The sequence below is a fragment of the Melopsittacus undulatus genome, chromosome 4 (genome assembly GCF_012275295.1).
Source record: "Melopsittacus undulatus isolate bMelUnd1 chromosome 4, bMelUnd1.mat.Z, whole genome shotgun sequence".
Taxonomy (NCBI): Eukaryota; Metazoa; Chordata; class Aves; order Psittaciformes; family Psittaculidae; genus Melopsittacus; species Melopsittacus undulatus.
The window spans coordinates 50,309,267-50,332,996 of record NC_047530.1 but is presented as its reverse complement, the minus strand read 5'-3'; the positions used below and the strand labels follow the sequence as shown (position 1 = coordinate 50,332,996).

The window sequence follows — 23,730 nt, the reverse complement described above, 5'->3', positions numbered from 1 at the left end:
TTCAACCTCTCATACCTCTTCCTTCTGTCCGAGGAGACCGACTTCCCGCAATCAGGCAGAGAACCCCCCCCCCCCCCCACAAGATGGCGGACCCACCGCCTGGACCTCTCCACAACACCCCCTAGCGACGGCAGAACCCCGCAGCACCTCTCGTTGCTGTGGCCGCAGAGCAGAAGAGCGCATGCGTAAAACTGGCTCCGCGCCCCCCCCCCCCTCCCTCCCCTCCCAGTGAGTCCTTAGACGCATGATCAAAGCGGGGTGGTGGTTAGGTTTTGGCCTCACTTCCCTCTGCGCATGCGTACGGCTCGGCTCTGGAAGGCGCCAGAAGGGGCGGGGGAGGAATGTGCTGCTGCAGGCACGACCGGCGCTGGGGGCGGGGTCGTGGTCAGCTGACTCGGGAGCGTCGCGCTGGGTGACGGTTGGCGGTCGCCGCCGGAGCGGTAACGGTAGCAGCTGTGGTGGTGGTGGCGGCGGTCTGGCGGGGCGCAACGAATTTGGGCCTGAGGAAGGCGCCATGGCGACCACAGTCACTACTCAGCGCGGCCCGGTGAGTGCAGCCGCAGGGGCCTCTGGAGGTTGTCTGCTGTTAGTTCGTGCCCCTGCAAACGCACTGGGTGGTGGGGCCGGCCGGGACCCTTCTGGGCTTCGGCTGCTGTCCCTTTCCGCCTCGGCCCGGCTCCTGCTAGTGGTCCTTGGCGTGAGGGTGACTCACCCTTCCTGGCTGTCTCCCTTCCCCCGCTCACGGCCCGTGGCAGAGGGAGAGAGGAAAGCAAAGACCTCTTTTCTCCAGGCTGCCGTGATGCGGGGAGTGGCCAGGGAAGGAAAATCTGCCTCCCAGTTCTCCGCCTTTCGAAAAGGCTTTGGAAAAGGGGAGGGCAGAGCCCCTCCTAGCTGTGTAGGACTTGAAGAGGCTATTCCACCCGTTCTTTGTCTGAGGGTCTTCCAAAGGGGCAAACGGCTTAAGTTAAATCGAAGCTATAGAGTAGGGCTCACTGATTTCGTGGTTCGGCTGGCGGATGCAGGTAGCTGTCTCCGGAATTGTCACCTGAAAGCTGGAACGTGAAACGTGCTGGAAGGCATATTCAGGCATGTTTGTTGCGGGGCGTGGAGCTAAGTAGCCTTAAAACTACATTAATAATCTTCTGGAGTTAGTGTAGGTAGTTTATTTGGAATGTGGTGTTGCCTAGAATAATCTGTCGCAGCACTGGGATGTTCTGTTGTGTGGTGTGCAGCTGCGTGGTAACATCCGCTTTCTGCTGTCCTGTCTGTTCCTGTCTGGAAGTACCTGGTGGTAACTGCTGATGTGTCGTTGCTCTTGCAGGTGAAACAAGATTTTTCTTAAGCAATTCAAACTCCTATATTTTATTTCCTAGAAGCAGCTGCTTTGTGTGTGTGTGTGTCTATGAAGCCTTGATGAAAGACCAGAGAAGTGAATTATTAAATTGCTAATCTTGAAAAACTGTATCACTGTCTACTGCTATTTCATGACAATATTACATGATCATTAATTTAATTCCTTAAAATGCCTTATTTTTTTGTCTCCCAGAATAGATTCCTTTTACAACGGATTGTAATGATGTTTTTCTTGTTGGAATAAAAGGCGTTTTTTTTTTTTTTGTCATCTCGGTGGTATCATGAAAAGACAAGGACTGCTGTTCTGGTTGAATCTGTGGTGAATTAGGTAGCTGCTATCCCCAACGGCTTTGTGTGTGAGAGCTAATGGTGTGATTGCACAAGAATAGAATTCTGTGAATATGTAACAGCTCAGAAAAGCTCAATATAATATAAATACCTGAAAATATAGACTTTGCTTTAAAAGTAACTGAATTTCTAGTTATCCTTCAGTTTGTTTGGGAAAGGCTGGGAGATTGAAGGAACTGATGGGGAAGTAGGGATAAAAGAAATAATTTTTGCTAAAGCTGAATAGTAGGCCCAAGTGCAGTCATGTTTTGCAGAGGTGAAATTCTGCAGGTATTTATCTGGAATGGACTGGCATTTATTTTTGAGAGAAGTTTAGCTTGCGTGTGGTAATAAACATCTTATTTTGGTAGTGAGTGGAGTACTTCCAATGTCTGCTTGTTTTAGCCTGGTGAAATCCTCTTCCTGGGTTGGGACAAGATTTTACTGAAAACTCCTTGAACATGGCTATAATTTTGCAGATGCTTGAGTATCATAACTGCCTAGTCATGAAAGTTTTAAAGGAACTACATCTTAATGCCTAGAATGTTATTCTTCTATAATTCTTGTTTTAGAATTACTCAGGTGCTCCTGTTTAATTCCTGACAATCTTTAGTTACTTAAAATTGATTTAAGCCTTACGTATTGAAAAGTGTATGATGATTTATCTTGTACAACTTTGACTTTCTGTTCTGGTTTTTTTTTTCTTTTTCTGTGTTCCTAACATATTGTGCATGCTTTTATTCCTTGTTTTAACCAAAGATTTGAATGTTTTCAAATGAATTAATAAATTGCATAATATTAAGTTGCCACTCACAGGGGAGGATGCTGGAACAGTACATGCCAGCGTTTCTTAATCCTCTCTAGAGCAGGAGATGGAAATCTACTTATTTATATGTACACAGCTGTACTACAAGTGAATAGCCGCTAAATGGTGCTGAAGGACTAGGAAACGTTTTCTCTGCTGCTGCAGAGACATGATCTGTCTCTGAACAGGCAAGAAAATATTCCAGGTTGTTTCATGCAGGTGAGAAAATGAAATATGCTACTATACCATTGCCAGTCTTGTTCTTATACCTGTGCTTTCTAGTTTGTGACAATAAGCTTATTTGGTGAGTAATTAAAATTTCTGATGGCTATTTAGTTTTTCAGTTGAAACAGAACTGGAATTCATCCTGTCTGTTACTGGCAAATATCCTGTTAAAACATAATTTCTCTGGCTGTTTTCATTATGTTCTGGCATTAGTATATTTTCATACTTCGTGATCTTTCGAGAACAGAACAGCTTTTGAAATCTAAACTACAGCTGAATAGCTAAGGGCTGCTATGTGATACCTTTCCCAAATGAGAGGTACTAATAAACAGTTTGATCAGGCTCCAGGTTAAGTCTGAGACAACAAAACCTTGTATACGTGTATTTATAAATTTGTAACTGCTTTGCTATCTGAGGAATCAATCTCTGTGTTTATTCACCACGCTGGCAAATACGTCAGGTCCTCCAAATCAGATCAAGCACCAAACTAGGACTACTTAAATTTCTGCTACTAATTTCAGTAATAGTAATTGTTCTAATAATTTGGTATCTTCTAGTAGGCAGGCTTTATTTATGAATGTTTTTCTTGTGCTAATACTGTAATTTATTTATGCTTCTGATTTTACTTGAAGTTTTGTCTTGAGAGCCTTCAAAACTTATCTTTTTCAGAACAAAGGTGACAAAAAAGCAATTCCTGTTTATGTTGTCCAGTATTGATGTATGTTACGCTGTCACATGAGCAATTTTGAAATCAAAAGTCGCATCACCAAAAAATTAGTGTTGATAATTCTGGGTATGATTGAATATTTTATTAGATATTTTGTTTCATGTTAGGGTGTGGATATATGTAGTTTTAAAATCCTGGTCTGTGAAGGTGGAAAATTCATAAAGATGCATTACTTCAATCAATTTGGGTTTCAGAAATTGTTTAAAAAGCTAAGGGAGAAAGACCTCATTGAGTGTTTCTAAGCAAAATGTTAAGCAATTTGTAAGTGATGTGATCAGATCTCTGGCATGTATTCCTTTAACAGAAAATGTTGAGGGCAGCTTTGAAGCTCTCTCACAGGTCAGAGTTCCTTAAGGCACTGAGTGACTTATTTTCTCTTGTTTCCAATAACATTTTCGCTTAACCAAGACCTGGAGGAAAGATCTGTATTGCTCAGTCTAGTGGCAGAGTAAAAAAATTCAGAAATCTGTTCCTAGAATTGGTAGCAGTTTTCATTCTGCTTAACTATAATCCTACTGTGAATTTGTGGGTTTCCTTATTTTGAGGTGTTTGAACGGTTTTCCCAATGTTATTCATCTGTTACACTGATGGCAGACCAAAAGTATGTAGCTCACATATGCTGTAAATGCTTCTTGATTCTGAGGTTTATAGGTGCTCATTCTCCTTAACTCCTGTTTGTATACAATACTGTGATATTTAGCGGGAATTACTGATTTTGTGAAGAAAGGTATCTTTTTTTGATAGCAGTCAAATGGTTCATCTTTGTTTCTTTTTCAGTAAAACCAAACTTTATTAACAGCCATGCTTTTGCACTGTAGGATGTTTTGGAAATATTCAAGGGTTTATGTCTTGAACAGATTTATTTGTGCTGGGAAAATTCAGAGGCAGTAACTTAGTGGCAAAGTGCTTAGTCAAGACTGTAGGTGACATCCTTGGGAGGAGAAAATACTATTAAGATTGAGACTATAGAATCAGAAAACCTTTGCAGGTAGACAAGTATATGGAAGTGACAAATGAGATGGGAAAATTTCTAGTAACAGGAGGAGAATCATAAGAATGGGAGAAGTGCTGTCTGTTACCTTGAAGTCTGCAACACTTCAGTGACATTAGGAAAAAGAAAATAAATCCCTAAACAAAAAAACAAACAAGCAAACAAAAAAAACCCCCCACATGTTACATTCTCTTATTTGTGGAAAATTTGAAGTAGAGCTTTTAACTACAATTAATTCTACAGGAATTTAACTGGGCATGTTTCATGCTATAAGGTGAGTTCTGTAGAATCATAGAACAGTTCAGGTTAGAATGGGTGTCAGGAGGCCATGTAGTCCAACCTATTGCTAAAAATATAGTCAGTGTTTAATTCAGACCAGGTTGCTCAGCGGTTTGTCTGATAGGACACTTCTTAAGGTAAGAGTTTTTGCAGTGTGGCTGGGAAATCTGTTCTGATTTGTGGTTGTCCCCATGGTAATTTTTTATTTTTTCTTTATTTCATGTCAAATCTTCCATTTCAGTTTGAGTCTCCTTTTTTTCTTACCTTGCATCTCAGAAGAGAACCTGACTTTTCTTTCCTCACAGACACTGGGAGGCTGCTACAAGGTGCATCCAGTTTCTTTTACTCTAAACAAATTCTCAGCCTGTTTTCACAATGCTTCTCATGGGCCATCTTGGTGGATCTTTGCTGGGCTAACTCAAGTTTATAATTTTTCATGTACTGCTGGGCCCCAAATGAATTACAGTATTTCAGATGCGGTCTAATGAGTGCTGAGTAAAGGCAAACAATTGCTTTCCTCAGCCTGCTGGCTAGGCTTTTCTTGAGGCTGTGTAGTGTGCTTCATTGTGGGAGTGCTCTGCGCATTCATGTCTAGCTTGCTCTCCACCTGGACCTGCATGTTTTTCTCTGCAGAGCTGCATCCCTGCCAGTTGTTTTTTAGTCTGTATCAGTGCCAAGGATTATTTCATCCAAAGTACAGGCCTTTCGCTTGTTGAATTTCATGAGGTGCCTGTCAGTGAATTCTCTGGCACTCTGGTGGTTGGTCCTGTTCTCAAGTATACTAGTTATTCCCCCTCAAATTTGGTGTCATCTTCAAAACTGGTAAGTGTGCATTCTGTCTTCATCTCTGGTTACTGCTAAGGAAACATACTAGATATATAAATTAATCTCAGCATAGGCCTCTGAGAAACTTTGCTTTTAACCATCTCTAGTGTCATTAACCACTGAACTTTACCTTCTGAGCTTAGTGACCCAGCTGGTTTTCATCCATCCAGTGGTCCACCTATTTAGATTTTAATGACCCAGATTTGGTATCTACAGCTCTCTCTTTATTCACAGATTATTATTATTTTATTGTAGAAGGCAGTTGGGATCATTGGACTTTTTATTTTCTTTTTAAAGCCTTGATAGTGGCTGGCTATTCCTAGTCCCTGTTGGTTTTTTGTTGGTTGGTTTTTTTTTTCTCTTTTTGTGTGTTTAGAAATGGTTTTCAGAAGGACTTGCTCTGTGAATTTCTTAGCAACTGAAGTTAAGCTGACTTGCCTATGGTTCCTCAAGTCATTCTTCTTTCCCTCTTGAAAGCTAGGTGTGAGATTTGTCTTTCTCTGATTATAGGGGACTTCCTCAAATCTCCATGTTGTTACAAAGATGATAGAGACTAGCCTTGAAAAATCTCAGCTCTTTTTAGGACCTCTGGATGCATCCTATCTTGTAACTATCTTTATTTTGCTGTGCAAAACGTAGAATCATAGAATAGGGTTGGAGAGGACCTTTAGATCATCAATTCCAACACTGCTGCCATGGGCAGGGACACTTTGCGTTAAACCTCTCATTCACTCAGTCTTTCTTTAAAACAGTAATCATTACAATTTTTTTCTGAGTAGCTAGGTGTGTAAAGCTCTAACATTAAACTTCTCTGAAACCTAATACCAGGGTTTCTTGGTAATTGCTGGCATGGAAACCCTGGTTCCCCGAATGTATCATGTGTCAGTGTGTAGTTCCGTAAGTCAGGGCGTTTGTGATTGTCTCTGGCTCTGCATTCCCTTTCCCTCTGCTGTGTAGGTACCAGTAGCTCAGATGTTCAGTTAGTGATGTAAGAGTCCTGGTGACTTGCATTCTCTTCCTTTTACTGCCAAACTTCTTAATTTTCTTCTGCTCGGCCCCCTGTACAAGCATACTTTACAGTTGCCTTTGCATTGTTTAATGTTGCACAAGAAATGGGTGTGAAAAGAATTAGAAAGGTGAGACTGAGATAGCCCAGTCCAAAATTAGCTCAAATAGCTGTAGAACATCATGCTGCCTTCAGTCTGAGGAAGTTGAGATGCAATTTTTATACCTGCAGCATTTTACTTAGAAGATCCTCAAAACCAGTCTTGGGTGGTTTTAGCAGATAGGAAGGGCAATATTCTGTTTCTAGGTAATTCATATTTTTGATACATATGCTGTCAGTAAAGCTTATTAGGAAGTAATTACAAGGCAGGCTTATTTTATATGAATGTCTGCTCAACATTTGTATTCCAGTTGTAGTTTTGTCATAGCCCTGTCATGTTGCTGTCTTGCTTGAAGAGATTTGTAGGAAAATTCAGATGTCCAATAGAATTAATATTTTGTTCTCAAGTTGATGGCAAAGCAGGTTTGAATTTCACTTTCTTCCTTAAATAACACTGTAGTAGAGGGAAGTGCATTTGGTTTAAAATGGGTGTTGAGTAGGATCAGTGATACAAGCTTGTCACTCATGTTCTCCTTATTTAAAAAAGAAAAATTATGGTTCACCTCTGTTTATGTAACTATATTTTTTATTTGGATTGGGAGGTGGCAATTACATGCCTACTTTTAAATGCTTTGAGGAAGGTATAAATCAGCTTATTTTCTTTACAGATAAAAAATGGCACACTACTGATTTATTGCCATCAATATGGAATCAACTGATAATTAGCATAAGAACTTACTGAGTGGTTTTATTTTCCTCAATAAGCATCTTTGCTAGATATTTTACTGACTATATCACCAGGACATGTACCAGATCCCTATCAGAGCTGAACACTCAGGATGGGAGTGTATGCATCTGTTCCCTACTCTTCCCTTTTGAGGGGTTTGCCACCTGGATCTTTTGAGAATTTAGTTACACTAGCTGTTTTCAGTTACTGTGTTTGCTGCAATTCCATGATAGGAATGTAGCTTTGTGTGAGATAACTGAATGACCTAAGATCAGCTTAGATGGTCTAAGTAAACTTTGGTCTCCCTTACAGATTTAATTTGTTTCTTTTGGACCCTAGTAGAGAGACTAGCTTATGTATTTTATTTTGGAGCAGAACTTGGATGTCTTAAAGTTTAAAAAGTGAATCATACTAAACTTCTGCTGTGAGTGAATTAAGCATTTCAATGTCCATGTTAAGATGGTGGAGACAAAATATGCTGTCCTCTTTTCTAAGTTAACTGAGGGAGCTTGTGCATATAGGAATGTAATTTCAGGGCTGCAGCCACTGCTTCTGTCTATGGAAAATCTTATGGTATCTGTCCTTAGAAATAATGATACCAGATTTGAAACTTCCTGGAAGTCAGGGGTTGGAGGGGTCCTGCTGTGTTGTAAATGCCGTTGTTTTGTGAATTCCGATGCCGTTCCAAATATAAATGGATTATATTTAATTTTAAAACTAACTCCTTTTTTATAACATGTATTCTAATGAGAAGGCTTTTACAAGACCCTGTCTAGTTTTCCAGCCTAACTTTAAATAAGCTTTCTTTTTATATTAGCACTGTCTTTTAGTTCAGTCTTCCCCCTCTCTGCCCTTTTTTTTTTAAATGTAAGCTATTTAGGATCATAATTGCAATATTTTAAGATGCTTGTAAGCAAAACTGATTCCCTCTTCTACCTCCCAATAGCCTAGCAGCAGGCATTCAGTACTTCCTCTTTAGCCTTTTTCATAAACTTCCTTTCTGGCATGTAACACCTACTGTTGCCAGGATCCCAAGGCTCTCAAATAGCAGTAGTCATACCAAATGTGTTTTTGGAAAAAGCTGCACTTTCTGTCTCCAAGATGCAATCTTGACATGCAAGTGCCGTCTGATCTTCAAAAGCTACACCCTAGAGGCCTGTTAGTGTCTTAAATTATGCTCTGTAGACATGCATCTGCCAGATACAAAATTGAGTAACCTTGCCTGGGATTGCGACATATGAAATTGCTGCTCCGTTTTTATTCTTGATGAGATGGCAATTTTGTATTAAATATGTAAGCAACTCTACAGACAACAGAAAGGAGTACAGCTTAATTATGATTTTTCTATGCCACTCTATTTGCCTGTTAAAACTTACTGTTATACTTGTTATTTTAATGTGATGATCTCTCTAAATGTGTTATTGATAATATTTATTGAGCATTTAAAGCCTGAATGGTTGTTGAATTAACAGTAGTTAACAAGTAACTAGGTAGAAACATTCCCTTCCTGTAAAGATAAGAGAAAAATACATAGTGACTACTAATGCTTATTGGCACATAGGGCAGAGTTCCTGTAGTATATTTCTACTTTGAATTTTTCATTATGGCTCTTTCTTGTGGTAGACCAGATTTTGAATTTGACTATTACTGTTTGGAGAATGGTAGAATTTTGTCCCAATTTGTCCCCAGGGTGAGGTGCAGGCTGTGTTTAACATTTGAAAAACTTCGTGATATTGAAGGATTCTTAGTTATGTTAAAAGATTTGTTTCGTAAGAAATGTCTTTCTGATTTGTTTTCAAGGTGACTGTTAAAGTGACCCTTTCAAATTAAGGAGTGTACTTGGTCTTGTCACAGGAATGATTGGATGCAACACGAGTGATGGATAAGTGAAAGAGCAGGGTGCCATCAGATGTCATATGTGAATGGGGTATAAAACTCCATAGCTCTGACTTTTGTATGGACTGCTTAAATGTTTAGCTGCACAGCAGCCTTGGTATGTGCTACCCTTTTTCAGAGGCTTATGTTAGAAACTAGCATTTTTGAAAGTGAGTATGAGAATATTCTCTACAGGAGTTGACAGCTTTGTAATTGAATTAGTTCTTTGTACATCCTAAACTAGACTAAATTCTGCTGAATGTTTTTGCTAGCTTTTCTTTGGTTTATATTATCTCCTTTTCATCATGATAGTGAAAGACTTAGATTTAAAGGTTTGTCTCTTTCTCCTTTTTAAGGTATATGTTGGTGAGCTTCCTCAAGATTTTCTTCGCATTACCCCAACCCAGCAGCAACAGCAAATCCAGCTGGATGCCCAGGCAGCTCAGCAGCTACAATATGGAGGACCAATGGGTACAGTAGGCAGACTCAGCATTACTGTAGTACAGGTATAAATTGTACCATCTTTGTACAATTAAGTAATTAAGACAGTCTTTTTTGATCAGTGGCACAAAGTTTTTGTGTTGGATTTTGAGTTACTAAATTACTTGTATATGGGGAATGAATAATTTTTCGAATTTTAGCTTAAGTTTCTGTGCATGAGCATTTTGTTCAGTTTCATGTTTCCTGGTTGTATTGTGCAGCAATTGCCTGTAAACTTTACAATTATAGCACATGATCAAACTCCTGGGTTTTTTTTTGCAGTGAATAGGCTTCTCTGAAAATTTCTGTTAAGGCTTCTTGTAGAAACACTTAATTTTAGAATACATTAGCAACTTCAATTATTATTATTTTTTTTAATATTGTAGGGAACTGCAGTTGCATTTAGTATTTTGCCTTAAGTGACTGCTTTGTTGCATCTTTATTTCCTCTAATGTATTTGCTGTTTTTCTTAGGGCTTTCTGCAAGTTTCTTATTAACCACAAGTGTGTAGTCCTAGCTCTTTATGTCTATTTCCTCTTTTCCATTGTTATCCTTTCTTTTATCTCTTGGTAGTAGATTTCAGGTTTTAAAACTAGTCTGTCTCAACACATTTCTGTTTATCTGCACTAGCACACAAGATGTCCTTCATATTAATTAACACACTTCATCTATTTACAGGTGCTGGTTTAAACTTTCTCTGTATAAACATACCAAAGAGATACTTAGCTCAAATTCAGCACTAAGTCTGCAATAGCATGTGTATGGCTACAGCTTCCATGGTGGGGTCCATACTGGGGAGTAAATCTATATAAGGTCTGTCAGGAAAATAGGCACTGATCCTTCCTTTTTATGTCTATCAACTGGTCAGTTTGCTCCTTCACAGGTTATATCCTTCTTTTGAAAACTGCGTAATGCTTTTTCAAAGCTTATTACTTCTAAAGTCTAAGTACTTGAACTCATCGATTGCATTCAGTTGCAGCCCTTTTTCTAGCTCTGAGTTTCCCAGTCTGTGTTCAGAGAAGCATAACACTGGAAGCAGCAGAAAAATGTTATTGCTTTTGGAGCATGGTGGAAGAAGCTTTAGTATAAGTTGGTTTGGGTTTTTTTTTTTTTTTTTTCCGGAGCTAGGAATAGATAATTGAGGTTAAACCCTGAGCCCATAAGGATGCAAACTTTATCAAACAACATACCATGTCTCAAACTTTGTCAGTTTCTAGCAATTTGTATGCTACTCCATAGGTGATTCATCTTTGGCTGTTTGCTTAGACAGTTTAAAGTGCTTTTTGTCATGGTTTGATCCAGGCAGTATAGATAGTAGATGTTCCTGGAGCAATTAGGGGGGCAGAAAGTACAGTATTCAAGGAGTTTTGCATCTCATTTTGAGTGTCTGTGTACAGAAACATCCAGATTACTGTTTGGATGGGTGAACTGATGGAGTTGATACTGGTCTTGATCAGTTGTGATCCTTGTTTATTTTAAGGTGTTTGTGCAGACAATTAAAAAAATCTTGCTTTGAAGAATAAAAAGTTAATGGCTATTTGTGATGCCATGTCTGTAAATAACCACTTATTACAGAATCACAGCATAAGTGAGGTTAGAGGGGACCTCTGGAGTTTTGAGCCAAACCTATCCCACTGTGAGTGGCAGTACAACCCTGTGGTGTCCTGAGAGATAGTCTGTGCCTGTGTGGGAGTTTATGCAAGAATGCTGTGGGAATCTTGGCTGCATAACTGGGACATGTAGCATTCTCCATAGGAGACTTAGGATGGCATAGTTAACCTGTGTGACATGAAAGGCTGCTGTAAGGCTTTTGTATTTAAATATGTATTGATAAAGTGTAAGAGCAGCATGCTTTAGATTAGAAAATGTTTTTGAGGAGGCAACCTCCTGGGTTCTTTTTTTTTCCTTTCAGATATATAGAAATGGTGGTAAGTTTGTCTAAGCACGGTTGATAGTATACTTTCTTTAGGTGAAATTTTATGATAAACTGCTTAATTTTAGGACATCAGAGTCTAGAGAGTGCATAATTTGGGTGCCAACTTTCCTACTTTAATTGTTAAAGCCACATTTGCAAGAAACAGTTTGAGACCTTTCTCACCAGATCTAATGTAGGAACTACCAAACCAGTATGTGCACTGAAGGAGAACAGGGATTTTCAGGCCAAAGCAGCTGCCATTACTTCTAAATCTTATGCAAGTCTCAACTTTTCCAGTTCTTTAAATGTCCTGTAAGTGGGAGGCATCCTAGGCACCATATTTTGTCGCTTGTCTTACATAATGAGAACTACAGGCTGCTTAGTACAGGTCAGAGAAACAGCATGTCTAAAAAGTCCCAATTTCTGCTTTGGCATAGCTATGTAACAGTACTGAGTGTTGTTTTCAGGAGTGTTATCAACTTGTTTTGTTCTATTCCTTAGATTTTACAGCAAAAGCATGTTTCATATATTCTGATTCTATACAGCATCTGTTTTTATAGTAAAGTAGAACTGAAGTTGCCTATTGAATTAAGTAATAGCAAAGTACACACTGGCTTACGTAAATTTTTCAGTCATTTTGAAAAGCAAGATTTAGATTTTACCTCAGCTGAACTGCTTTTGCAGTTTGTGCTTTTGTATTGCATGATATTTTGAAGCTACTGGTTTTCTGTATTTCATCATTTAAAAGTACTTCAGTGAAAAAGGACAGGCTATGGATCACATTAAGTTTATGATTGTATATTGGAGAGCAGATACTTAGGCAAAAATTGAACTTGTTACTGTTTCCTTGTAATTGTGTATCTTCTGGTTTGGTATGAGGTAACTTATTTTAGCTGTGGTAAAGAGCTGTATTTTCTACAGCAAACAATAAAAATAAGGTTCCTTTTTAAACACCTACCAGACATTTAATGGTGTCAATTGTCTTATGTTTTAATCTGAATGCTGTTTTTCCTTAGTGGTGACCCTTACCTTCCTGTCTACCTCAGAAACGTCTACCTCTTGTCCTTTGTTCAATATTAGGTTCTCTTTGTGAATTAATAGTGATTAACTTCTCAAGTTAATGTAAATAAAGGCTTTATTTTCTTTCCAGGCAAAATTGGCAAAAAACTATGGAATGACACGCATGGATCCGTATTGTCGAATACGGCTGGGGTATGCTGTGTATGAAACTCCAACAGCACATAATGGAGCTAAGAACCCCCGCTGGAACAAAGTTATTCAGTGCACTGTCCCTCCGGGTGTGGACTCTTTTTATCTAGAGATATTTGATGAGGTCAGAACTGCTATATATTTCCCTCTTTCCCAAGAATGTCAGAGCTATTACTTTTCCTTTGGTAGCTTATATGGGGGATTAGCAGGATTCCATGCAAAGGAAGAGAAGCAAAAATGTCTTGAGTGGTGTTTAAGCTCTTCTTCAGTATCAAAATACTTTGCAGCCTTTTATTTTTGCACTGTCCCTATTAATAATAGCCTGTTTATACAGTGCTGTTTTAGTCAGAAAGTTTTCAGTATTATTCTAACTTAAGAGGAGTTTGGAAGTTTTCTCCAGCTCAGAAATGCTGAGAATAAAGCTGTCAAGTATAGACTGTAGTGACTAGGGCTTATTAGCAGAAACTAAGAGGCCACAACTGAAGCCAAAGTCTGTTTGCCTCTTTTTTGCTGCCTGTCTTACTGTGTGTAGTAAAACTTGACACTGCAACGGCAGTGTGCTCATTGTACAAGGGAGGCTTTTGGGTGCTATTTTGTGAGTTTGCTTAATTGGTTGAAGTGTCTGATCTATTGCTGCAACAGAGGTGGCAGAGCACTACTTGCATCTACTCCTGAATTACTGGAGTTCACAGCCCATTGTAGTAATGTAAACAGAAGCTGTTTACTTTCATTTAGTGGCCTCTGATATAATGTCACTGTGTTGCAGTTGGTGTGTTGTATTTCTAGAAGTGTTCTGCTTCAGATTTTTAATTTCTTATTTAATACCTGTAATCAATCTATAATCCCACTTAAAGCATCATTCATTTTTTAAAGGACATGGGTATAATATTACTGATACTTCAGTAGTTGCAAAAGGAGTAACTTAAAAATGGCAAAATGAAATAGCATAAAGGTGAAGGAAATGTTAGTCAGAAATCATTTTAATATTTTTCTATATTTATTTCAGGAGTGTTAACTTTATTTTTTTGAATTCTATTCCAGCGGGCCTTTTCAATGGATGACCGCATCGCTTGGACACACATTACAATTCCTGAATCTCTGAAACAAGGAAATGTGGAGGATGAATGGTATAGCTTGAGTGGAAGGCAAGGTGATGACAAAGAAGGAATGATTAATCTGGTTATGTCGTACACGGTAAGCCAAGTTTGGGGTGAGAAGAGGGAGGGAGAGCTTTTTGTCTAGTGGAAAGGAGATATTTTAGATTGAAGTAAAAGTAGTTTCTTAGTGGGTGTTTATGTGTGTTAGCATTTAGAATAATTATACTTCGGGAATAGCAGTCAAACGTGCGAATTTAATTGAGGCTTTTTGCTGATGTGGTAAATGGGTATGTATTTATCTGGTTTTGTGATGACAAAAATACAGCTTGCTCCTGTGCTAACAGAAGTATAAAAAAGAAATCCCCAGTCAAATGGTCCATTGTAATTTCTAATTTAATAATAATAATAATTTCAAAACAGCTTTGTGGAATCTAACCATAACTTAACTTCCTTTCCCCCCTGAAACTTTGGAAATTGATACCAATTTTAAAGCAGAAGTAATGGAAACTCTCCGCTCTCTTAGGTCTTTCTTGGCTATTTTGAATTCTCTTTCCAATGGCTTAATTTTTTACTTCCATTCTTGTTCATTTGGTACTCCTAGTCATTTACTGGAGCCATAACACTGGTCAATTTAGCGACTCATGGAGTATCTTCTTACCTATCACCTTTGTCTTAAGTAGCAGCCCTTTAGCATATGCAGCCCTGTAATGTGCAGCCCTGAATACTTCCTGTTACACTTTTACATCATCAAAAGTTCCAAGTTGCTGTTGAGTCAACAACTGGGAATGGATGTTCTCAGCTATTTGAAATTCACATTCTGCACCCTATCTGGGTAGTTATTCCATCACCCATAGCAAAAACAAGTTTGGAATATGCTTCTAAAACTCTCTGCCCATGGATGTACTATACACAAAATCTGACCATTTAATATTTTTCAGGATTAAACTGAACAGGAATTGTGCTAGTAAAAGGGAATGGAGTTAAATTGATACTTCGTTTAAAGTATTAATTTACCTCAAAAATAATTGATTTGAACTAAAGTTTGTTTCTAGGAGAAATATACTGTTTATAATAAAACTTGGTTTTGCTCTAAGATTTAATTAATGATGAATATGTTCTATATTCATTTCATAAGAATAAAGCATGAAAACTGATTAAGCCTGTATTTTAAAATAATACACTTCAGTGATAAAATTTATCAAACTGTTTCAAAAGGTTAGTTTGACGTGTTTGTTTGCTTAATATAGATTATCCCTGAGTATACTCATATTGTAACATGGAACATGGATTTGCAATATGGCAGTTTGCTTGCAATTACTGTTTTAATTGCTGATTTCATTTTTTTCTATTTGTTGGGTGGTTCTGATCTGTGCTTTTTGTGTTAAGTCTTTGCCAGCTGCCATGATGATGCAGCCCCAGCCAGTAGTCCTGATGCCCACTGTGTATCAGCAAGGAGTTGGATATGTGCCTATAGCAGGTATGTTCTGTCTCCTTTAAGATTCAAAACTTCCAGATTTTTTTTTTCAGATTTAACAACCAAATTTCTCCTACTTTCAGAATGTAAAGACAATTATAAATAATCTTATCCATAACCACTTTTCCCAGATTTTGGGGAGGAGGAGAGTGAGCAAATTAAGTGTAGGTCTGCTTTCAGTCTTTCATCCTGTTTAAGGGAGCAGTGAGAGCTTGGTTAAATGGATTAAAATGACTATCAAGTTGGAATAAGTAGCTTGAAGGCTTCTCTTTGAGTGTTTATTTTAGACTATGTCAGGTCACTGAATATCTAGCAGGCTGTACTCTGATACAGTGTGTGCCTATTTAAATGGTAGCAATCCATGTGTGAAAATTCAGACTTCAGGAATTGCACCAAATGACTTGTGTTGTCAGAACTGCAGCTTAAATAGCTTGTAATAGGATTTAATCATCTGTGATCTTTGAAGATGATTTGCTGGAAACTTGCTTTAGACCATGTGTATAGAGCAGTGAATGAAAAATATTAGGGAACTCTTAGGTAGTTATCTAAATACATAAAGAAGAGCTAAAGCAGGTTTTGTCAGTTTTCTTGATTTATGCCAAGTAAGTTTTGGACTTGTATAGAAAGATGTTAAGTTTTGTAATTTTTCTAACAAGGATGAAAAGTTAAGATATGTAAATAAGCTTGAATTTGCCCTACTTAGATAATTAATAAGTAAAGTTGTGGGGTTTGTGTGTTTCGTCTACAGCTTTTAAAAGCTGTGGTTTATTATAAGGGTATGTATTCAGTAATGTGTGTCTTTTTTAGGGAAAATAAGGTGCAAATTTACATATTTTGAATTTCTTTGTACACAAGTGTATGAGTGAGAGAATGTGTGGGACATAATTGTAGTGCTAATAGCTGACACAGATTACAGATCTTTTTTTTTAAGACTCACAATTTAATTTAAAATTTCATTTTGTGTAAAAGCAAACCCCCTCAAAATGTTTGATATGTAATGTAATGTAAAGAATCATACTTCCATGTTTAGAGAGTTGTTAGGACAAAACGTGGAAAACTTGGTTATGTACTTTATTCCCTTATGACAACACGCAGTTTGATTAATTTAAAGTGTCTCTATAGCTGAATTGTCAGGATTTAAGTCTTGCTTGCTTTTCTAAGGAACTAGTTTCAGTGTGTGCATCCTGAAGTGTGGTTCCATTGTGATAAGCCAGACTTCTGTGTAGCTGTTCTGTTTGAATTAGATGCCAAATCTTTTTTCATGTAGGTTCATCTCATCCCTGTATACTGAACTTCAAACATACCAGCTTGTGTATAGTTAAAAGGGAAATAGCTGGGGTGGTACTTGTAGCAATGTAATAGAAGATGCTATAGCATTTCTTGAACAGATCAAAATGTCTTGCAGAAATACTGTGCCAGGCAGAGTACAAACAGTAGAAATGAAGTGCCTAGTTTCAGGCCCGGTTAAAACTAGGCCTATGAGTGAACAGACAAAGCTGATACTAGGCCTTCAAAGCTAAAATCCAACAGTGGTGTATGTTGGTGTTCAGATCTTGGTGTTGTGTAAGTTTTGTATTTTGCTTTTCAGTAATAATTATTAAATCTGCTTGGACAGGTGGACAAATAATATTTAGCAAGTGCGAGTAATGCCTTGCATTTTAGCGTGTAAGAATTTGCCTTTATGTAACAATTTTATTGATCTGTTGGAGCATTGCCCTCTGCAAAGATTCAGCATGCTTGTTTTAATTACCGCTATGATAATCTTCTGCATTAAAAAAAATTCCTGATTCTATGACTTGTATTTTTAAAGCTTTGCAGAGTCCCACCGCTGGATTTGAACTTTTATTTTGTTGTTCTGGGAATGCTTGAATGTACCTCCTTGACTTTGTAAATGTCTAACTTAGTACAAGCAATGTTTGACCTATTTTTTTTTTTAACATATTGCTGTACTTTGTACTTGCTGGTCTAGAATTTCTGTGGGCACCATCAAAATTTCTTAAAAGCACTTGTGAGTTTTAAGGCTTTTGCCTGTTCACTAATCAATGTCTCATAATAATTAGATGGATGATAAGGTCTGGATTTTGAAAGTGACTTTAGAATACTTCTACTGTTTCATACATTTAATGGTATAGCTTAATTTGAAATTAAAATAGTAGTTAATATGTGTCTTGAAAATGTAGTACTGTCAGTATATAGCATGTTTTTTATATGCTGAACCTAGATGCTACTTCTGAACTCTGGAAGGGCTTTCAGAAAGATGCATGCAAGTTGCAGGCCTTCCCTTCCCAGCTAAATTTATTGTATCTTCTGGGGAAACTCTCTTGCTCCACTTTCTTTGGAACCCTGTACAGTTTCCTCTCTTTTTGAGGCTCCTTCAAGGAGGGCAATGGTAGGACATCAGTAGGCTCCACCGCAGCCTGACCCTGAGCTCAGTTCATGTTTCTCATTTGTCCAGTTAAATGAGTGTTGTCAAATAAGCAAGTTCTATTTGCTTCCTTCAGAAGAGTGGAAGAGCAGCACCAAATAGTTTATTACATCTGAAATGGAAAGGATCCTGATGTTGGGCAAGACTGTTAGATTTTAAGTATTAGCTCTGGTGGAAATACAGTGGGTGGACTAAAATGCTGGTGCAGACAGTTGAGCAGTTAATAACTGTCCAAATTGTGCTTTAAACAGAGATCGTGCTCAGTCAAATATAGCTGTGTTAGGAAGGCCAACGTGTTTTTTCTCTAAGGGAAGATTTCTGTTCAAAACTGAGTATACATCCCTTCTCATTAAAGTCAAACCACCTAATTCCTCCCATACCTCAGCTTGTGTATGATTGAGATAAATAGTAGTAGCAAGCACTGCGGTAAGCAGATGAAGCTTAAAATGCCAGCACAAGTAATGCACTTTTTCCCATATTTGATGGTCAATGTTATGATGTGATGAGAACAGAAATAGCTATAGAATATTCTTGCACCATGTTAATTAATTTCAGTTTAAAAAAAAAAAAATAAACACTTCTGACAGCAGCAGGAGTTGCTATAAACTGGTTGCCATAGATTTTGTTTGGGAAAATTTGAGCCTACCAGTCCTCTTGCTTGTCTAGAAATTGAGTTTATCTACCTCTTCCTATTTCTTTTTCTAAAAATTACTTAATTTAGGCTGTAGGTTATTGTGGTTACTGGTTACATACAGTCCAAGCTGATCTTACTGATAATATATCAAAGAGAGTAATCCAAAAACTAGTTCAATAAGCAAGCTACATTTCTTACCAGCTAAGTATTCATGGCCTACACAGGAAGTGTATTTGTACTTCTAAACACCTGTGTAAAAAGTAGATTGAAAACCTGGGTTTCAGAGTCCAGAATACATTTTTTTTTTATTGAGGCAAAGTTGTGTGTATATGTACATTACTCCTTTAGGTGTCTGTATTGAGTTTAGTAGGTGAGCTTGTGATGTTTTTGCTGTTTATTCAGAAAACCGTAGATGTATATTGTCCTTTGTGGGCTATAAAATATAATCCTTGCTGCAAACACCTGGTGTGTTACTTGTTTTGAAAACATTTCCTCTAATTGATATTTCTGTAAAAAAAAAAACAATCCATTTAAGAAACTTGTTCAGAGCCTGAGGCAAATTAGTTGGGAGACTGAATCCCAGCAGCATTGACATTTTTACATTAGGTAGTTCAGATTTTATCTCCAATTGTCTCAGTTTATCCAGCATTCACCTTTGGACACTAAATGATTCATTTCCTTTTGAAAATAGATTAATATTTCTTTCCCATATCTTATTCCTTTCCCCTTGCCCCTCCATTTTCACTTATCTTTAGGGCTTGAATACTTTGCTCTGGGTAAGTTTCCAAGCTCTTTTCTCACTCCCATTATCATGAACTCAAGAATCTTTGCATGAGCTCTTCCAAAACCAGCTTTAGTTGGTACAGCAGACTGCATCACAAGGTATTGCCATTTGTATGTCACAATAGAACGATTTAATGCATCTCCTGGAAATTGTTAAAAGTCCCTCTAATCTGTTGGATAGTCTTTAAAGGCATCTGCTCACCATCAAGCTATTAATGATTAACATAATTGGTGATAATGGTGCTGATACATGAAATGGGATGTTAATATTCATCTGAAGGTGGTGTGTGGCAGTGAGCTCTTCTAGGTGATAGTACTGGTCTCTTAGAAGAGAAACAGATCTTGCAGTTGATCTGCTACTGCACGGTTTGGAGAGAAGGAGGTAACGTCACAACTTTTGATAAATTTGAAAGCAAAGAACTCAATTGTTCAGTAACATTGAGAAGACAGACAGCCTTCTGTTAATCTTCAAGTAAGCCTTCTTAATATTTAATAAAATTATAAAGAAATAACACTTTATTAGTCTGTATCTTTCATGCACATTTGTTTTAGATCCATGTCAAGTTAAGCATCTGACTAGTATTTTAAAGGCAAATCATGTTATAGGAAACCATTTTGTCCTCCTGTTTAGACTTAACTACTATGACCCCTTTGATTTTGAACTGTGCAAAGATATTGTGACATCCTTAACTTTGATAAAAGAATTGGTCTTCAGTCCTTCAATACTTCAAAAGTATGTTCAGAAAATTCTAGAACTACTTGTGAGGTAAAATATAATTTCTTGATGCTTTAAATTTCAGAAAGGTGCTGTAAATAAAACTGATGTGGTTGTCACAATGTATTTGGTTTATTCAGAGCAGTGGAATTGTAGAGTTATTCTGTGGGTCCATACTCTTCACTTTTCTAGTAGTTTGCAAAGAAGCAATGCTTTAAGAATTGAGATGGTGATGTGCATATTTTAGCACTTTTTTTTTCTGAAGCAAATGTCATTGAGACCTGTTTGTGTATTTTAAAAAAGGAGATGCGAATTTCTTCATTTAGATGAAAGAATTTGTGCTGAGAAGGTTCCTGAGTTTAATCTGAAAGGGTCTGTTCATGGGACAGAATAATGAGATAAGAAATTAAACATAAGTCATTTGACTGGACAGTAAAATAAAACGTGTGTAATGCCTTGTGTGCAGTTAGAAAACATTTACCCTCTTAATTCTGCTTTGATGCTTCCATTGCTGCTTGTAGCAATTGACTTGCTATTGTTCATACTTTTTTCATGTACTGGAATGACACTGCTTATGCTAGCATGTTTGCCACTGCCATTTCACTGAATTGGACAACAATGCTTCATTCTTCTGACATGTAACACTTGCTTAATATCCGAGAGCAATGCAGGAGTGTGCAGTTCCACTGATAATGGATTCTTATGTGGTTTAGTTTAGTCTAACCTGTTAAGGAAAGGAGGTGCTCAGTATGTAAAGCAGCTTTTTCCTGAACATTGATAATTTTGAAGTTTAGTATAACTCTCTTGAATGAATGTGTATGTATGTATATTTGCTAATTTTAGTGCACAGTTCTTTAAGTCTATGCTTAAGTCTTCCTTACTGTTTTGTAAATCAGAACTTATGGATGGTTTTAGCCTGAGTGTGGAACAAAGCAGCACACCAAGGTACTCTTTGAAATTGGTATTTGTACAGTTTGAATATTGAGTTTTGCGGAAAGTAGGCCTTTACACTGTGGAAGTATAGGTATTCATTAAGCATCACTGATACTAACCTTCATTTGTATACAGTGTAGTTTTAGGCAGCATAAATTAATTTTAGAACTGTAAGAGCTGAGAAAATGGATTTTTAAAATCATTAGTGACAAACAATGTAGTGCAGATGTCTGGCCTCATAATTACCTTGTTTTGATGAAAGCAGTAAAAAAAAATCTGTGTGCTGGTTTGGAGTTTTTTTGTTGGGTTTTGTTGGTTTTTTTTTCATTGACTGTAACAAGACAAATTTTTGGTAAGCTGTTAGGATGCTGTAGTCCTCAAGAAGTGAGCCTCATGTTTTATTTTTATTAGTATGTTATACTGACCTCCTGTTTGGACAGTTCCTACTCTGGTAGTTGATTAATGTTAGGGTGCTGATGACTTACTAAAGAATATTAGGAAGCTTGTGTTAAAAGTGAAACATGACTTCAGTTTCTCTGTTCTTCCTGGTGCTTTGCAACTTCATTTTTTTAGGACATCAGTATTTTTTTTCACCTGTGGTAAATACTTGGATTGTAGGAAGTGTGAGGAATGAGTTGAGGTAGACTGAAATGCTGCTGGATATGATTATTGAGTAGAGTGTATTTGCAATGTTGATGAGGACTGCACAGTGGTTTGCACCCAGGGTGCACACATGGTCTGATTTGCCGTATGTTCAAACATACTGTGCCAGGAAGAATTCCAGTGACCATAGTTCTAGTAGCATAAGAATCTCTAGAGCGAAAGTTTACATTGTTGCAGAAGAAGTGATAGATAATTGCTTGATAGTTAGTTGGTAGTGATGTGATGTACTTGTTTGGTTGGTTTGTAGGCTGTGAAGCAAATGGCTGGGCAAAACTATAGTTCTACTGTGTAGGTAGTGAATTTATGGTGAGACATTTCTTTAGCTGCTGGTATGAACACTTTTTAATAGATGCAGCATGTATGACTTAAAGCATCTAGGTTCCTTTTCTGCTTCTAATAAAACTTAAGATAATTACAAGCAGAATTTTAAAATCAAAATTAGAAAACATTGGTTAGTATGGAGTGCTTGCTATTCAGGAGTGCATTCCTTAAGATAAGACAGAAGTGCAAGTTGAGGAAAGAAATAGCAAATAGAACATTAAGTAAAACCACAGTTTCAGTGCATACAGTTGAACTCTATTCAGTTATAGTACCTTGTCAGCCAGAGTTGATGTAAGTTATGATGGGTTTAGCAGATCCAACCTTGAATGTGAATTTTAATATAGCATTTTTAAAGCTGATAGAAAAGATAATAATGGAGATGCTAAAATATTTGTACAAGTTAGAGTGATGAAATAATTACAGGTTTAAAAAAATCTTGAAGAGACAATGTAAGTATTGAAATTGCTCTTTGCTTTTTCTTGGGTAGATGTTAAATCTAAATAGAAGTAGTATAGTACAGTTGCAGTATTTTTGATAATGTGTAAGTACTGTAGTCTTTATGCTAAGAGCAATTAGACTGTAAAAAGGCACACTTGAAAATTGTCAGTTGTAGATCTGCTTTATGGTGTTACACTTTTTGAGTAGTTAATCAGAATTCAATAGAAGAGAAGGAGCTTTTGATGTACTCCTGGGTAATATATGAAACCTGGTTCGAAAAGTATTTTATTTTGAAGTGGTATAATAGTGATGACACGAATAGTTAACCCTCTGTTTAACTTAAGGAGAAGTAATGAAGGTCACAGAAAGTTGAACAGGTAAACTAAAAGCTATATTAAATTTGTTAGCTGCTCTACTAAATGTATGCCAAATTAAAAAAAAAAAGGCACTCTTGTATAAGGAGTTGAGAACTATTTGTTTTAAAGAAGCAGGGAACCTGGTATTGTTTAGGTAATTGACTATAAAGATAGAAGTATGTAAGGGAGTACAAAAGAAAACTCAAAGAGCTTGAATGTTAGACCATAATGGGAGTAGAAGAAAGTGTTTGGGTTTGTCCTTCTTAGGATGGAATATGAGGGCTGCTTTTTATTTTGAGGTGAGGTGGGGTAAGGTGTTGGTTTGTTGTTTTTTGTGCAGAAAGAGGCTCAGATTTTAGAGTTTAACACTAATAGTTAAAATGATCAGTAAAAAAATTGCAAGTAAGATAACATTCTCAGCATTGTATTTAGGATTTTTTCACCAAATGCAATATATAAGCTGTTGCTTAAATAGTTTTGCTTTCAGAGAACTGGGGATAGCAGACTGCTTTCTGTCCATTTTATTTCTTGTTTTAGACCATTCCAAAGTAATATTTTTTCCTGTATTGTATACACTGATTAAAACATATGGAGATTTGATTTAAAACAAAATCTAACTAGGTAAACTTTAGGAGGAGGTGACATCGTTATGTAGGGAAAGCTTATACCTTAGGAATTATAGGTGAATGAGTATGTTGGTATGAACTATGTCATCTTTGTGTATCACTTTGTCAGCTTCATTTTTTAAAATGTTATCAATGTTATCTGCTAAGGACTCTTCCTGTCATATAATATTCTGATGCAATAAAGGTCCTTTTGTGGTTTAATAGTTATTTGACGAGCTGATGAACAGATAAAAATGACAAGTCATCCCCTAATGGAGGGAGGCCTTTGGTGGGGTTCATCATATTTTTAAAAAACTAATCAAGGGAAGAGGACTAATAGACAATTTATCAAAACAAAACCTCGGTGCTTTTCTAAGTCCCTCTGATAGCAGCTGGTAGCGGAAGGATCTTTTTATAGGAAAGGGAAGTAAAATCACTTACTG

The 23,730-nt window shown here is 37.3% G+C and overlaps 1 protein-coding gene across 1 annotated transcript in view; it reads left to right on the top strand.

Annotated features, from left to right (window-relative positions):
- The first annotated feature begins 378 nt into the window (after positions 1 to 378).
- The window catches only part of TOLLIP (toll interacting protein), a 28,112-nt gene continuing 4,760 nt past the window's right edge, over positions 379 to 23,730 (top strand). The window contains exons 1-5 of the mRNA XM_005149211.3: positions 379 to 547; positions 9,596 to 9,745; positions 12,785 to 12,967; positions 13,885 to 14,037; positions 15,327 to 15,417. Coding sequence (XP_005149268.1) covers positions 515 to 547; positions 9,596 to 9,745; positions 12,785 to 12,967; positions 13,885 to 14,037; positions 15,327 to 15,417 — 610 coding nt within the window. The 5' untranslated portion in view covers positions 379 to 514. The remainder of the gene's footprint in view (positions 548 to 9,595; positions 9,746 to 12,784; positions 12,968 to 13,884; positions 14,038 to 15,326; positions 15,418 to 23,730) is intronic.